Source organism: Anser brachyrhynchus, assembly GCF_964034855.1.
Source record: "Anser brachyrhynchus genome assembly, chromosome: 14".
Lineage (NCBI taxonomy): Eukaryota > Metazoa > Chordata > Aves > Anseriformes > Anatidae > Anser > Anser brachyrhynchus.
Window position 1 is genome coordinate 1,567,088 of NC_137709.1, and position 12,296 is coordinate 1,579,383.

At 49.8% G+C, this 12,296-nt stretch overlaps 1 protein-coding gene across 2 annotated transcripts; it reads left to right on the top strand.

Moving 5' to 3' along the window:
* The first annotated feature begins 75 nt into the window (after positions 1-75).
* GNPDA1 (glucosamine-6-phosphate deaminase 1) lies at positions 76-11,663 on the top strand. Of its 2 annotated transcripts, none has more exons than XM_080555354.1 (6): positions 76-6,504; positions 6,880-6,981; positions 8,141-8,323; positions 8,938-9,122; positions 9,796-9,970; positions 10,249-11,663. In XM_080555354.1, the coding sequence occupies exons 2-6, from the start codon at positions 6,966-6,968 to the stop codon at positions 10,344-10,346; spliced, it is 657 nt and encodes a 218-aa protein (XP_080411480.1). In that variant the 5' UTR covers positions 76-6,504; positions 6,880-6,965; the 3' UTR covers positions 10,347-11,663. The 2 variants fall into 2 exon arrangements, with proteins under 2 accessions (XP_080411480.1, XP_080411479.1); XM_080555353.1 differs by lacking the exon at positions 76-6,504 and adding an exon at positions 6,614-6,796.
* The last annotated feature ends 633 nt before the right edge of the window (positions 11,664-12,296 follow it).

The window sequence follows — 12,296 nt, forward strand, 5'->3', positions numbered from 1 at the left end:
AGGCCCGGGAAGGGCCTGGGGGGAGATGGGTGCTACCTCGGGACCCCGCCGGGAGCTGCGGACCCGGTGCAGTCCCTGCTCGCGGTCACCGAGCTGCTGAGGGGACCCACGCGGGTCACCCTGGCCGAGCCCTGGCTCCGCGCAGAACCACCCCAAAACGAGCCCCGCTGGCTGAGGGCCTTGGCCGAGCGCTTCTGGAGCTCGGACGGGCTCGGTGCCCTGACAGCTGCCCTGGGGAGCCTGTCCCGGGCCCGACACCCTCCTGGTTAACCTGCCCTTAGTCGTGCCAGGTGCCAACGCGACGCCTCCCGCGTGCCGTGGCTCCGAGCACGGTGCCCGCGCGGGCAGCCAAGAGGCACGCGACGTGCTGCACTGCAGCCGAAGCAAACACGAAACGCTGGCCAACTCCTCAGGAGGTGCCGTGAGATCCTTAATATCCACATCAAGCAGATGGTGCCGCAGATTCAAAGTCTCCTTCCAGAAGAAGCGCTCACAGGAAAACACACAAAGTTTGTTTATTCAGAAATTTTTGCACTGAATTTTACGTTGGCTGAGAGATTTTCCAGCCTGTATAACCCTTGTTCATTGTTTGTGCGGTTCATCTGTAGGTGGATTTGTACAAAACTGCCCGCATCAACCCCTAGGGCTGATAAGACTTAAATATATCTGCTTTAGGATGAGGAGGGCTGAATCAGCCCTGCTGGGATTCCAAGCTGCCGATTCAGAGAGATGAAAGAATTTAACTCCGAGGACATGCTCCTGAACTGCATGCTCAGTCATACAGACGTGCTTTACAGCTCAGGATTCGGTACCATGATCAGGCTGGATTTTTGTTCTGTATTGTGTCTTTGCAGGAGCAGGTAGCTCACCAAAGTTTTGATGAGATGAATGAACATCACACTTCTCGCACTAAGGGAGAGGCAGCTATCATAATGGATTTTAGCCAGGAATAACCTCCAAAAGTGGCTCCTGAGAAATGCTGGGGACACAAAGAGAACGCAGGTTTCTTGCAACACAAATACCTTTGAGGAAGTTGAGAGCTGAAGGCACTGTCATACTGTTGGCTTCACCCTTCCACAGGATTCACAATTTGCACTGAGTCTCTTTTGCAGTAAGCAGCTGTCCTGATGACATGCGCGGATTTACTTGCCGTCGAGGTGGGATTATATCCCTAAGTATAGCTACAGCCGCACTGGTAATTAGCTGTACACTGATTGACTTGGACATCTGGGAGACTAAAATCAGGCACAACCTGTGCATATCCTCAGAAAAGATGCTGGACAGTATCCTGAAGAGATGGTGAAATAGTTGGTGCCACAGTCATTAGCTGGAGGCATATCACCACCTAATTACGCCATCTAGACTGATCAGGACTAACGCAGGAGGGATAAAGGCAATTTCTTCCAGCTGCTTTCTGTGTTTTTATTCTATTTTCTTCGGTAGAGAAGCTGTGTAGAAAGATAATGCTGCGGTTACAGTGCATGACTGGTTCTGCTTTCATTTCCCACATGGTTTTAGGCAAATCACTTCAAGCCTCTGCGTTTTTTGAATCTTCCTCCAATGCAAAATGTCATTTCTCGCAAGAGACATTCTGAAGCTTGAAGTCTTTGCTTTTTAGTGACTTCTGTACAGGATATGCTGTGAAAGTATTTGAAAGCCATTGTTAGAAATGTTAGAGAGCCTTCTGAAATCCTAGTGCTGTACAAGTGTTCTTTAATCGGGGCGTATGACTGAACGACAAAGGGGGCATTTTTAATCTACACTTTGTAATACATACTGAGCTCTAAAAACTAAATAATAATGCTCAAAGGAAGGACTTTGAAAGCTAGACGTGTTTAAACAAGAACTAAGCAGGACATTTAAACTAGCTCTTTCTGCTGATCTTGTAGCGATAAATGACCCAATTAAGAAAAAAGCAACAACAAACGTTCGCATGAGCTAATGGGTCATGTCATACCTCTGAAGCTCTCCACTTTAACAGCTTAACCATTTGCAAGCAGGCTGCAACCTGCAGGTTAAGAAAAAGTGACAGTGAAGTGTTGTTCACTTAAAGTCTGGATTATCCACCCAATATTCACAATGCTGGCCTCGAGGAAGATGGAAACTGCATTACAAGCCTCATCCAGAGAGCGCAGGGATCAACAGAAACTTCACCGTGCTGCCCTCCGAACGGCGATGGAGTGCTGTGAGCCTGGCTGCTGTCTGGTTGTGTCCCTTCATTCCAGGAGCTGTTGGCGGTGTTCACTGGTTGTCTGTACTCTTACAATTTTCATGAAAAAAACTTTTATCATCGGCTATAAATAACGAATTGAGCTGTACCCCCCTCCAGAGGTATGCGTCTTCAAATGCAGAAAGGGAACGATGGAGTCCGAGCACCCATACGTGTTGTGTCTCGCTCACACTGCGGACTGAAATGCGCCACAGAATGTCCTGAGCTAGAGTTGTACAACTAGGCTGAAGAGGTCTGTGGAGGGTTAACAATTGCTGTCTAAGAGATGTTCCTCCCCAAAACAGCATGAAAGATTTCTTCAGCTGTGAAAATGTGACGGAAGGGCAAAAAGCAGGAGATGGGCCCCTCATACCCTGCTACCTTCGGTATAGCTGTCAACTACTTCTAGCAATCTATTGGTAGGAAATTCATCTTAAGGCACACTTTGAGACACTTCGAGGTACCTCGATGCTCTTCAGTTTCTTCATATTTTTTACTCAGTACCGTTTTGTATCTTCTTTTAGCTTTTTGCTAGTTCAAAGCTCTGTTGACACAGTACAGCATTAACTCGCACCTCGAGTTGCTTTAAAACCATGTTAGTTGTTGTACCGACAGCAGGTCAGGGCCTCAGTGGGTATTTCTGGTTTTACTGCCTCTTCAGAGAGATAGAATCAGGGATGACCGCAGTGCAAGCAGGCACGAACCCCAGCTTTTTCACCTGAAACCTCAGTATGCATCCACCTTCATGCCGTCCTGTCAAACAAGCTCAGTCAGGCTCTAGAAGCACATTTGGCCCTCAGGCTGAAGCCCCACGATGGGCCCTTGGAGATCCGGCTGCACGGCACCTCGCCGAGCCCTGCAGGCATCGAGCCCCCCGGCACAGCACGTGCTGCCCTGGCTCTGCACGCGGCTGCGATCCTCAGAGCCTGCTTGTGGCAACAGCAGGAGCTGTTCGGGCAGCAGGGCCCCCCTGTGGGCCCCCCAGGCTGCTTTAAGGAGGAGCAGCCACACGGTGAGCACAACAGCACAAAGTGCCCCCGCAGCCCCGGCACAGAGCTGTCTGTAAGCACTGCCCTGTTTGCCAGCGTGCAGAATCGTGCCTCGGTAAGCCCCGAGCGTTGTACGGAAGGGGAAGGAAGATGGCAGCAGCATTAAGATGGACGACATGTCGAGTGGGACTTCCGATCTCCCGAAATTCAGCAACAACACAGATTCGGATTACTGAGGGAGGAAGCTGGGTTTGTGCCAGCACGACGGACTGCGAGCGGGACAAGGCGGGCGGCTGAGCTCCAGAACGCCTCCACGGAGCACAGCTAGCTCTGCCACAGCTCGTGTTCTGGAGCCTAACTCACTGATTTCACCAGTGGTCTTTGTCGCTGTATTATTTTGTCAGCCTTCTGGAGAAAACACAAGTAACCAATGGCTTTTGTTATTCCCCTGCTACCCAGATGAAATCCCTTCCTGCACAGACTAACATTTCTTAACCTGGTGTGGGGTGAAGCCCTGCCAGCTTTCCCATGGGAGCCTCATCTGCAAAGCCAGGAAATGACCGCTCCGTGCGCCCTCCTGCACAGCCTGCTCGCAGGCTGGCTCCACCCTGGGCTGACAAAATCCCTAAGAGGGATTCGGATGTGCTGGGAGAAGCCAGGCAGTGACTGAGTCTTGCGGAAAAGGGCAGCTCCCTCTGGGTCCATCCAGCGTGGAATCTTGTTTTCTCCTTCTCTTATAAACAGGGGTGAGGAGGTAGGTGGGATGTGCGGGAGCAGGAAGCGGTGACAGATGGTGGGTATTTAAAAGATGTTTTAATTATGGGACTTGGAGAGAGGCCCTTTATGCCGATAAATTTTTAATTGTTGCTTTTTTTTTTTAAGGAAAAAAAAATCCCAGTGCTCAAAGGCAGTTCCTGGAAGCAAAAGCTCTGGTCTGTGCACGCTGTTGACTCTAATCACTTCAACACAGAGAAAAAGAAAATGCTGTGCTTGTTAGAACCTCCTGGTCAAACTTCAACTTCTTCTGCAGAGGAGAAGTACTTGTTTCCTTCCATCTGCTGCTTTTGCTAGGAAGGAAAATCAGCTTGTTCAGGCACCAGGAAGTTCTTCAACATTTGAACAGCTAGCTGTGAATGCAGAAACAGTAACATGCATAAATAATCATACCTAAAAATATCCTGCATGCCAGTCACACGTATAACCCAGCCCTGGAGCGATTCCTCAGTAACATAAGGCTGCCTGAAGTATGCAGATACACGGGATGTGGGCAGAACAAGGCAGCTGTGGCAGCAGATGCACGTGCCTGGCTCTCTCATACTGTTGTAGTTTTTTTCCTTTCATCAAAACATGTTTTGCTTTTACTGGGAGCTGCCAACTGCCTCTCATGTCTTTGTGCACTGCTCCTGTCAAAGCCGTTTGCAAAGGAGATCAAAACGAGAGCCAAGACCTTTTGCAATTCACAGAGCCCCATCACACTTGAATTTAAACCAGACACCTTTGCAGAGTCCAGCGCTGACCCTGGGTCTGTGTTAGCAGCGTGGTAGGGCAAGGCTGATCCTCAAACGCAGCAGCTCTCTGTAGCTGAGGGGTGCAAAGTGCAGTAAAAGGAGGCTGTGCAGGTAGGGGGCAGGGGACCTGAGCTGTCCACGGCTGTTCTGATGGCAGCAAACCTGGCAGCCCGCAAATCACCGCAGAGGGGCATACAGTTGCTGCCCTGCAGCTTGTTGCTTTTGGAAGTCCACGGTCTTTCTTGCAGTCAATTCCTGTGCACTCTGCACCTCCGGCATTTGTGTTCCTTGTGTGTGGGTGATACCTGGAGAAGAGCAGACACAAGATGAGAAGCGTTCAGACATCAGCCAGGTCCCCGCTGTCCCTCAGCTCAGCAGAGGCACAGCTCTGTCTGGCTCCAGCCTGTGCTGGTGAAACCACGGGAGCTGTAACTGCTGCTGGTGTCCGCGGGACCGACGGGTGTATCACACCGATACGATGCCAGAGGGAAAAGTGTGAAAGTCCTTTCACATGGAGCCACAGGGGGGGCCACAGCCTGTACAAAAGCCCAGGCTGTTCTGCGTGGTGGGAGCATGGAGGAGCCTCTGCTGTCAGCTCTTTGCCCAGCACTGCAGCCACAGAAATACCTCCCTGCCTGCCGGCTAACCACTGCTGATGGAAACACACAGCACTTTCCATTTATTTAGTCTCTGTGGCCTAAAGCTCTTCCCAAGTCCGACCACAGCCATCTGGCAATGGCCTGTCACACCCACCATTCCCCGGCCAAGCACAAACCAAGCCAGCAGTTCTCAGCACTCACGATGAGATAACATCAGGAGCACTCGGTCTTGCCAGGTCATTTACATTTTCAAAAAGGAAGGAACTGCATGGACTGGGTCCTAGGAAAGCAATTTGTATATTATTCTTTTCTCCTAATGAAAGTGAAATGCTGCCTAACTTTGAAGAGCTTTGTGTTTCAGTGAGGAACCTCTTAATTCTCACCCAGGCTGCACGGTGAGGTCGGGCACATTTCCAGCACAAGTTGAAGGGAGCTGGAGCAGTGAAGAAAAGTCTTTTTGGGACACCACCACTGTCAGGAGCAGCACAAACATCCACAGGTCACTGTCGGCACGGTGCGAGCAGTCAGGCACCAGCAGCCCCCAGGGAGGCAGGCCGGGCAGGGACATGTTGCAGACACCGGGACCGGTGCCTGGGCAGCTCGGGGCCGCTCGGGGGGGATGTTGGCCTGCAGCCCAAGCCCCAGAACAGCACCGAGACGCCCTGAAGCGGGTCCCTGCGAAATGCTCCCAGAGCAGAGGTGTGAGAGGCGCTGCTCCCCCAGACACGGCCTTGGCCCCGCGCCACAGGCCTCGGGCTGCTGAGGCCGCCAGGGCGGGCGGCAGCGGGGTCGGGCAGGCCCCCCCAGTCACTGGGGGCATCCCAGCAGAAGTGAGAAGGAACACGGACATTTTAAGGTCTGTCACCTTTTTAACGTACCTGGGGAAAACGCTGTTTCCACAACGCCTTGTGCCGCCAACAAAGCACCTTCCCAGCGCTCACAGTTTTGATTCATTTGAATAGAGCTTTGGCAGCCTGCGCACTTAATTACCGGGTGCAATTAACTGCTTCTTGACATGCTAATCCCACACAACGTCCGTGAGAGCGGGCACGAAAAGGAACCGAAGGCGGCAACGCCTGCGGGGCCGGGGCCTCACCGCGGCTCTGCACCGACCGCCCCGGGGCCGAAGGGAGGACACAGACCCCCGCGGGGAGCGCTCGGCAGCGGAGGAGCCGCCTCGCTCCCCTTTGCCGTGTGAGGTACCGAGCGGGTTGGTACCGAATGGGCCGGTACGGAGCGGGTTGGTACCGAGCGGGCCGAGCCCAGCCGGGCGGCAGAGCCCGGCCCCAGGCCGGCCCCGGGGCGCCCAGCGCCGCCCGTTGGGGCGGGGCGGGCCCTAAGATGGCGGCGCAGCGGCGGGGGCGGCCATGAAGCTGATCATCCAGGAGACGTACGGCCAGGCCAGCGAGTGGGCGGCCAAGTACATCCGCAACCGCATCGTCCACTTCGCGCCCGGCCCCGGCCGCTTCTTCACGCTGGGGCTGCCCACAGGTGGGGGGCGGCAGGGCTGGGGCGGGAGGGCTGACAGACAGACTGACTGACTGACTGACTGATGTCCGTCTGTCCGTCCGCAGGCAGCACGCCGCTGGGATGCTACCAGAAGCTGGTGGAGTACCACAAGAACGGGGACCTGTCCTTCAAGTACGTGAAGACCTTCAACATGGACGAGTACGTGGGTGAGTGGCGCGGCGAGCAGCCGGGTGCCTCGCTTGGCCTGCGGAGCGTGGTCCTGCTGCGCGGTGCTGCGCTGGCCGCTGCCCGCGTCAAAAACTGCAGCCCTGCTGGGTGGCCGAGCAGCTTGGTTTTGCTGTTTTGCTCCACATTACCCATCTATGTACGCTCTTTCAAAGCCGTGTTATTTACGCACTGCTGGTGCGCCCGCTGCTGCCTGCACTCGCAAAGCTCCCCTTAGTTACTGTGCATTCGGAGCATCCCAACTGCAAAAGGTTTAAGGTAGAAAGGATAAAACTTGTATTACCAGAGGGAGTTAGTGGGGACAATCTGAAAACCTGTATAAGAAACATCAGAGTATCAGGTGTTGCCTGACACTACACACATTAGAGCCTGCTGTGTTTTACCTGAACTTAGGTATTGACCAAGTAAGGATCCATTTTATCACGGTAACCTGAGATGATGTGCATTATTAACTGCCACCTTTGTACTTGGATTATAGGGGTCACTTTAGCTGCAAGTCCCTTAAAGGGCTGATGTGTTGTTACCCATCAGGGTGACCTTCAGTAACAGATACAGGTGCTTGTGGAGACTGCAGAAGACTGTTTAATTTTGAAGCTGTGATGAAACAGCCTCTTCAGAAGAAAGAGTGCAGAGAGATTAGTGGAGAAGGCCTAGAGATCCAAAGGTGACAAACATACAGGCTAATTATTTGCTAACTTCATACTGGTCAAGAAGTTTTCCTCTGAACAATCAGTACCAAGCAGCATCAGGGAGCAGACAGTTCTGTGGGTTTATAACATCGAAGGGGAAAAATATATGCAAAAAATTATTTCCCAGGCTTGTACACAGTTTTGAAATTGTTTTTGCTAATATGAACTGGGAGGAAGACTGAACAGGCAGCAACAGACCAGGCACAGTGCGTGCCTGCTTTTCTGGAACATCCATCACATGTTAATATGAGGACATGCCTTACAGGAGCTATTGTGACAGACTTAATTTCGTTATTTGGGGAAGTAAAACAACTTCTGAAAGTCAAGGAGGTCACATAGGACAGATGAAGAAAACAGTGCTGCATTACCAGAGCCACCAGAAGGGCATGCAAGTGCATACAAGTGTTCTGCGTTACAGGTGACATTAGTCCTGTGCTTGCTCTCTTACCAGGCCTCCCAAGGGATCATCCGGAAAGTTACCACTCCTTCATGTGGAATAACTTCTTTAAGCATATTGACATCTTGGCTGAAAACGTTCACATTTTGGATGGAAATGCAGCTGACCTACAGGCAGAGTGTGACGCATTTGAAGATAAAATCAAAGCAGCTGGAGGAATTGAACTCTTCGTTGGAGGTGAAAACCTGAAGGATTGGCAGGAAGCACTGCCTTTCCTCTACCAGCTGTCTCATGTATTGCCTAGAGAGTTCATTTTTAAGGCAGTTCAGTGTATTTGCAGTGAAAGGCACCTCATATACTGTTTCACTGAGTGTGCATGTGTGCCGGTAGCCTTGTTTTTTGATGTCTCGCTCCCCCAGTTTAAATATTTGAATTCAGTAAATGAATTGTTCTGGAAATGGTTAACAGGAGAACCAGGCAGGGCTAGAATTTTACCGAATACAAAATGTATTACAATAACTGGCGTGAACAGCTAGCTGCTAGGATTAACCAACAGAAGCTGAACACAAGTTTTTTTCCCATCCTTTTGCCTTTAGATTCTGCCATTTACTTTTGCTTATTGTTGTCCCAGCACAGTTAGGGAAGAATCTCTATTGACTTCAGAAGAGGCTCTTGCTGTCATTCCTACCAGAAGCACATTTGAGCTTGAGCAGAGAAATTGCAAGTGTGTTTCTCAGATCTGTCTATTCTTGGAAGTGTTGGATGTCCCTGTAATAAGAGTGCTGTTGGTTCTGCTTCTTACGATAACCGTTTCAGCCAATGACCCACTTTTCAAACTGTCTTTGTCACAGGTATTGGCCCGGACGGTCACATCGCCTTCAATGAGCCTGGATCAAGTTTGGTGTCCAGGACACGAGTGAAGACGTTGGCTATGGACACTATATTGGCTAATGCCAGGTTTTTTGATGGTGACCTCTCTAAAGTCCCCACGATGGCGTTGACAGTCGGAGTAGGCACAGTCATGGATGCCAGAGAGGTTAGGAAAAAAGCAGTGACTTCATACAATAGCTCTAGGGCAGGGCTTTGTGGAGTAGCTCGTCCACATCCAGTCTTGGAGCAGTAGTGCACCCTGCTGGCGGAGGCCAGCCTTTGGTTTTCTTGCCACAGACAGCTGGACACCCAATCCTGCTTTCTTGCATCCTGTACCACCGCAGAAAGGCCCTGGATCTGTTTTCTGGTTTTGCCCTACTAACAATAACATTTGTGTAACCCTGCAGTACAGTTGGGATCCACAGGGAGCTAGAAAGGCTTTTGGAGAATGTCTTTGATTAAGAAGTTCATCTGGTGAAATAACATGAAGTCAGCCAGTGATTCTCACAGTTATACCACATCGTAACAGCCATAGGGGATGGCTTTTAACTGAGTCTATACCTTGATTTATACTTGTTAAGTCTCAGTGTAGAAGTGCCTAACAGGGGAGCTCAAAGTGTCCAAATCACAAAAATGACCCACCGGTCTATGATTTAATTGACAAAATGTATCCAGAGCAAACAGGATTTGTGATTCAGTGAAATACACCTGGGGAGAATGACAGACCTTACCCCCGTTAAGGACTGGGGCAGCTCTCTTAGTTCAGCAGGGTGTGGGTTTGCTCTCTCTCAACAAGTCTTCTAGACCCTAACTGCCATACTCTGTGTCTTGGAGTCCAGGTGATGATTCTCATCACAGGAGCCCACAAAGCCTTTGCTTTGTACAAGGCCATCGAGGAAGGTGTCAACCACATGTGGACAGTATCTGCTTTCCAGCAGCACCCCAAAACCGTGTTTGTGTGCGATGAAGATGCCACACTGGAACTCAAAGTTAAGACGGTGAAATACTTCAAAGGTGAGTGTGTGAGCAGGCTAAGCAGCAGCTGTAGTTAGTTTTTAAGTTGCACAAGCCATGCTTTGTGTTAAATGTTTGGTCAACTCCCCAAACAGCACATTCTTTAAATACGACAGCTGAAACGTACAGCAATAATAAAAGTGCAAAAGTCAGGTTTAGTTCTGTGGCCATGGGAGCAAAGGAGCACCAATTCTACCAATGTTTAATTTCATTAGCATCCAGTGAATGAGGATTTTGCTTTATGTCTACTGAAGTCATCTTTCTACCCACTACATTAGGTTTAATGCTGGTTCATAACAAGCTTGTGGAACCCTTATACAGCATGAAGGAGACAGAAGCAGAAAGCAGCCAGTCTAAGAAGCCTTACAGCGATTAATCTCTCACTGTTCAGAGTCATGCTGAGCCGTCTTTTCTATTGAAAACCAGCTGCAAAGAAAGGGAATTGCTGCAGAAACTCATCTTGTATTTGTTCTTAAAATAGCAAAATGATGTACTTGCTTCTTTCCATTAAAAACATAGATGCCAAACACCTGCCTTAATTAACCAAATGAGGATGTGATCCGGTATACTGTGTTCCACAAACTTTCACCCCTAACGTTCTCTGAAGGTAAAATCAAGGGAGAATGAGTTGTTTAATCAATGATGCAACTGTAAGCATGTGAACTGAAGGCCTCAAAACTCAATTGTGAAGATGAGAAAATACAGTGGGTAATCGCTTTGGAATGTATTCCTTGAAATTCTGATAAATACATTGCGTCATTCCCCCTCCACAAAATACTCCTAGATTATAACGATTTAAAGTGGGAATGGTTCTTGTTCAGCCTGGAGACGGTAAAGTATCAGCAGGACTTAGCAGCAGCCTGCTTCATAGCTGTGAGGTCGTCAAGAAGTAGAAACCAGGCGCTCCTCCGCAGCGCGCTGGGGGAAGATGGGAAGAGACAACAGGGCATGAGTTGAAACAAGATGTTCACGTTGGATATAAGGAAAAAATTTCCCTGTGAGGACACTCCAAGCGGCGGGGCAGGTTATGCAGAGAGGTGGTGCAGTCTCTGTCCTTAAGAGGTTTTCAAGACCGGACTGGATACAGCCCTGGCTGAACCCCGCTTTGAGCTGGATGTTGGACGTGAGACCATCTCAGCAAGAGGGATGCTTCAAACAGCATTTACCCGCGCGGTGCCATTAATGCAGGTAATGGTGAGCTCATGCATCTGTTTATTTGTTGCCACAACTCTAAAAGAAGCCTTACATGTTCGGTTTCAGGGTATAATTTTATATGCACTGGTGCTTTATGGTCTACAGCAGGGTAGATCTGTTCACATTAAGCGTAAATGACTTCAGTTTGTGCTGCTCAGCACTCCATCATTTGTCAGCGCAGAGCCTGAAGCAGTAAATTCTCTCTGTCCTCTTCCTGTGCTTTACATTGCTACAAGGAAATGCCAAATGAGCCTCAAAGGAAACATTCTGTTCCCTCTGACCTCAGCCTGTGCTTAATTACAGAAGCCCCACAGAGAGGGGAAACAGCCTGTACTGGCAAGACCCTGCCGTTCTGAAACTTGATTCTCGGTTGTGATATGTTAAGTGCTCTCATGAAATGTAAGACAAGCGGGGAAGGATTTGTTTTCTTTATGCAAAAATTCTGTGACCTGTTAATCTATAGCTTTCTACAGTAAATACATTAATTTTTTCTAGTTGACTGGATGTGCTGCTCAGTTTTACTGCGCTAGGGAAAAATGGAACAACTTATGTGGCTGAATGGGATGTGTAATGCCATCTCTGAACAACAGCAACAAAAGCTTCAAAGCCTAAGAAAGACCTGTTATTTTGAACAAGATTTTCTGTTACGTAGAACCAAGGCTGTACTGAAAGCAGTTTGGGAGAAAGAGTTAGTGCTGCTCCATACCTTAAGGGCTTCCCCTCCTAGGCCAGCATTTACTGGCAGGCTTTCCATAAAGCTGGCCCACCAGGCAGCAGCCCTCTCATTTATTTATTTATTTATTTTTTAAAGGGAATTTCTGTAGGTAACCAGAGGAGGTCCCAGGTATCCAAAGCTGTGTTTCCATACAGGCTTTATGACAACCACCATGCATCACGTAAGGGCTTGCAGCTCGCACAAAAACACATCCCCTTGCTTCGAGGGTACTTTGCATACGCAGACCTGCAGGCTTCCACCAGCAGGATGCTTCGTGCCTCAGCCTCGCTTAGTTTTGCACAAGCCCAGGCCGGGTGCATTGCTCGACAGAGCCCACGTGAGAGCGACTCAGCACAAGCCCCAGAGCTGATCGCCGCTCAGAAGCACACCAGGGTGCCCCACACGGACCTCTGCTTA